Source organism: Emydura macquarii, unplaced genomic scaffold, assembly GCF_026122565.2.
Source record: "Emydura macquarii macquarii isolate MOO-44397 ecotype Brisbane River unplaced genomic scaffold, CSIRO-AGI_Emac_v2 contig_1119, whole genome shotgun sequence".
Lineage (NCBI taxonomy): Eukaryota > Metazoa > Chordata > Testudines > Chelidae > Emydura > Emydura macquarii.
In genome coordinates, this window is record NW_027131256.1 from 9,219,006 (window position 1) to 9,223,360 (window position 4,355).

Sequence of the window (4,355 nt, forward strand, 5' to 3'; positions counted from 1 at the left end):
TGAGAACCTCTGTTCTGGGCTATTCAGTGACACACAATGAGAGGTTGGGGAGGAATGCTTTCTGCAGTGTTAACTAGAAGAGGGAATTGAAGTCCTGGAGTGACATGAATTCATCTATACGATATAGGGATACAGATTACACAAAAGCTTGGATGCAAATTCCTCCTAGACGGTTAGCGATTGAAGGTGGCAGCACGTGTTGCTGGAAAGGTAATTTCTCCTAGACTGACAATGAAACCTTGGATTTTGGCTATAACCTACATGCCCCCACTCTGTAATCTCCATACAGGTCACATACAAGCAGACAAACATACCATTTGACTCTAGATTTGCAAGAATTTTATTAATTTACAAAAAACAAAAACACTACAATTATTAGAATCCATTCATTTCTAAAATGTAATTTATCTTTACACTGAATATTCTTGCGCCCCTTGGGTAGGGTTCTCCACTAGTTGGAGAATAAATGATTGGTACATAGGATTGGCATCAAGTGCAGTCTCCTGTCTCCAGCCATGGCTTACACATGATGCTTCAGAGAAAAGCAAAGGAAAAAATAAAGCAAATCATTCAGATCTATCTCACATCAGTGTAAATAAGGAGTTACTTCACAGAAGTCAGTGGGCTAGATCCTCCACTGGTGTAAATCTGCATCAAGTTACACTCACTAGAGTGACCATCATTTACACCGGGAGAGGACCTGTCCCAATACGCTTGCATTGTTGCAAAGTGGGAGGCGAATCAGGCCCAATACATCTAGATATTTATGCAACACTGTATAGAGGGATAGAAGGGCCAGGAATTCCCTCCTGAATCCTGCAGTTATCTTATGATGCCCTGGAGCATGATAGTTGTTTACTCATAGCTTATTTACTCATACTTTTTAAAGTCCAGCCCCAGTGTCTGACACTGACCTCTTTCAGCTGTGAGTTCCACAGGTTGATCACATCCTGTATGAACTAGTTTCACCCACATCCCTGTTCTTTCTGATTGTATAGAAGTTCAACCAGGTGGAAGGTGGGGTGGGGGTGCCTACACATGGTAATAAATAATTATTCATGAACATTTCAGAAATAAACCTGAAAACAACAGTGCGAAAAAGTCCAGCAATAAAATGGAATGATTCTCAGTCAGTCCTGCCCTAATGATGAATGGATTCCGATGAGCCCACAGTTGTTCAGAGACTTTATTTCCTATTAACAACTAGAAGAAGTTACAAGCAGTTGCTGAAGGTTTGGCTGGTGTCTCTACTGTATTTACTTAATTGCCTTTGGGCTTGGGTTTGGATTTTTGTTTGGGTTTGGACTTGGGCTTGTTCCTGGGCCTTCCGAGAGCAGGTCTTTTTTTATCCAGGAATTTTATGGCATCCTGCACCCATGTAAGATCAGGCTGCACACAGATCTTGATACCTTGCTTGGTGATGAACCTGCAGGGGAAGAAAAGGAAAGCCAGGCTGCCATTAAAATTCTTGTCTCCTAACCAAGACCTTGTGTGCATGTTTCTATTCTATGGCATGGTGTGGTACAAAGGTTTTGTCTGCAGGAGTTTGGGGGTGGTTGCATCACTAAAGAGCGGCAAACCGGGAATGAGCCGGTTCTACCATATGGCATGGACATCAACTCTACAAACATAGCATATGTGTGTGTGTATATATATATATATGTAGTGTATTCATATATGTACATAGGCATATACTGTATAGCCAGACATTTCAAAAGAGCTACGTATCTAGCATACTGAGCTCTTCTGAAAGTTTGGCCCCACGTTTATCCCACAAGAACCAAAACTAAATAGATGCTCCTGAGATTGAAGGACTGGTCACATCCTCTAGAAAGAGGTATAATGACACTTAGCTGTTCTGTAAGTTTCCTTCACACAGCTCAGCTCAATGTAGCTCGCTGCCAATTGGCAGAGCACCCTTTGCTATTCCAGAGCATGCCACTCAAAACAGCTTTTGCTCTTTGTAAGATTTCCTCCTCCCAATTTCTTGATCAAAAAGGTTTGTCTGTTCAGTCAAATTGTAGATGCTTCTCTGAACAGCACAAGTCCTCCAGACCTTTTGAGGTTCATCCACTAACAGTTACAACATATTAGAAATGAAAGAATGCTCTTCAATAGTATGTTTGGTCAGATTTAATGCCCTCATGCTTGCTGGGGTGAGTGAACCTGCCCTTTCTCTCCTGCTATCAGCAGCATGTGTCTCTAGATTAGCTTGAAGACTGGTCCAGATACTTACATCACAGCTTTTACTGGTATGTTCTGCGTCTCATATGTAGCAAGTCTTCTGATGTCCAGCTTCTGCGTTGCCAGGTCTATACAGGAGCTTCTGGGCACGATTTGACTTGCAGCACTTCCTACGGGGGAAAAAATAGATAGATGGTAAACTAATGCTAAATGAACAGTCATTCTTTACAGTAAGTGGAAATTATTGTGTGTTAAAGTACAATTGAAATACCTATAGGCAAATGTACTGGGATCCATTTCTTAAGCATGCTTCTTACATAGGAGATATACAACCAAACTCCTGATCACCTGAGATCATTAAAAAGCCATGGCAACTGTTGTAAAAGTGGATGTCCTGGCGAAATTCCAAAGTGAGTAATAATTACACTCGGCCTTCCTAAATTTTCTCTGCAGTTTCAATTGGATGTATAGGGCAGATCATATTGAGTGTGTGGGAGGAGCTGTGTTTGGGGTTTGTGGAGTTTTGTGAATTTTTTTTTGTATTCATCTTTTATTTTTGTGGTTCTGTCTGAACTGGGTATGACTATGGTTATGCATGTGGTTTTTTTCTTCTTGTTTGCACTCATTTTTGTGTGTATTTGTATATGTGCCTACGTATATATGGATGAGTTTTTGCAACAAGTATGGTCTGTTACAAATGCCATGTAGTTTATTAATTGTTCATGATTAATAGGATAAAGATCTAAGTGTCACTGTGGACAGTTAATTTAAAACATGACCAATGTGCAGCTATGCTCATAAAAAGCAAACAAGATCTTAAACCTTATTAAGAAAGGAATAGCTAATAAGATTGAAAATGTCATAATTTCATTGCACCAATTAGTGGTGTGATGTAGTCTTGAATGCTGTCTTCACTTTAGACATCCTACCTCAAAAAAGATTTAGCATAAATACACAAGGATTCCATAGAAAGTAAATGAAAATTATTAGAGATTTGGGAAGATTTCCATACAGGGAGAGATTAAAAAGCCTAGGACTATATAGATCAGAGAGGAGACAAATAAGAAGTGACATGATAAACATAAGAGTTGCCATACTAAGTTAGACCATGGTCCATCTTTCCCAGTATCCAGCGTCTGACAGAAGTATATTCCTGAGCTTCACAGGGAGAGTACAGAATAGCGCAATTGTGGAGTGATCCACATGTCTTCCATTCCCAGCTTTTGGTAGTCAGAGGTTTAGGGTTGCCCTAAGCATGGGATTGCATCTCTAAACATGTTGGCTAATAGCCATTGATGGAGTTATCCTCCATTAACGTATCTAGTTCTTTTTTGAACCCAGCTATAATACGACAAAGGTATATACAATAATGAACAGTCTGTAGAAAATAAACTGGGAGCTCTCCATTTTCATAACATTAGAAGAAGGACGCAACCAACAAAATTAAAAGGCAACATCCTTGAAACTGATTGAAAGACATTTTTTTATAAAATGCATAAGCAACCTGTGGAACTCATTGCCACAATAGATCAGTAAGATCAAAAAGGGTTTTAGAAATGTATATGGATAATGAGAGCATCCGTAGATGCTTTAGTTAGGCTTAAGCGTTTGTAGGGGATATAAACTCTCTTGGCTTCAGGGCATAAACCAAACACCAGTCGATAGGGGTTAGGAAGAAACTTCTCCTATGGGCAAGTTATTCCATAACTGTCCACTATCAGTTTTCTCACTCCTTCCTCTTACATATCGGGTACTGATCATTGCCCGAGACAGTATACTGGATTGGATGGACCCCTGGTCTGATATAGCATGGATATTGCTATGTTCTTGTTGAGTTAAAAACTTACCTCTCACAGTGCTCACAGTAAAGATGCCGAGACAGAAAATGACCAGGATGTTTGTTGTGTGGAGTTTCATTGCTGATTGCTTCTTTGAAGTAGCAGAGGTGAAAATGATCATCGGAGCCCCTTTCACCGAGCTTATATACTGTTTTTTAATGGTCAGCTCACTTCCTGCACCCAATAAAAGGGGCGTCATGGTGGGGGTGAGTAGAGATGGAAAATCTGAGAAACAATCAGTACTTTTTTTTAAAAGGTGCAGAAAAACTCCTCCTTCTCTTGCTAGCCCCCCTCTGAAGGCTTTTTCCTGCCACAAACTGAGCTGTGGTTGCA

At 40.2% G+C, this 4,355-nt stretch overlaps 1 protein-coding gene across 1 annotated transcript; it reads right to left on the reverse strand.

Moving 5' to 3' along the window:
- Window positions 1-389: 389 nt before the first annotated feature.
- On the reverse strand, window positions 390-4,142 carry LOC137151875 (monocyte chemotactic protein 1B-like). Its single transcript, XM_067546380.1, has 3 exons — window positions 4,032-4,142; window positions 2,237-2,354; window positions 390-1,426 (listed from the first exon to the last, which is right to left on the reverse strand). The coding sequence occupies exons 1-3, from the start codon at window positions 4,099-4,101 to the stop codon at window positions 1,261-1,263; spliced, it is 354 nt and encodes a 117-aa protein (XP_067402481.1). The 5' UTR covers window positions 4,102-4,142; the 3' UTR covers window positions 390-1,260.
- Window positions 4,143-4,355: the final 213 nt, after the last annotated feature.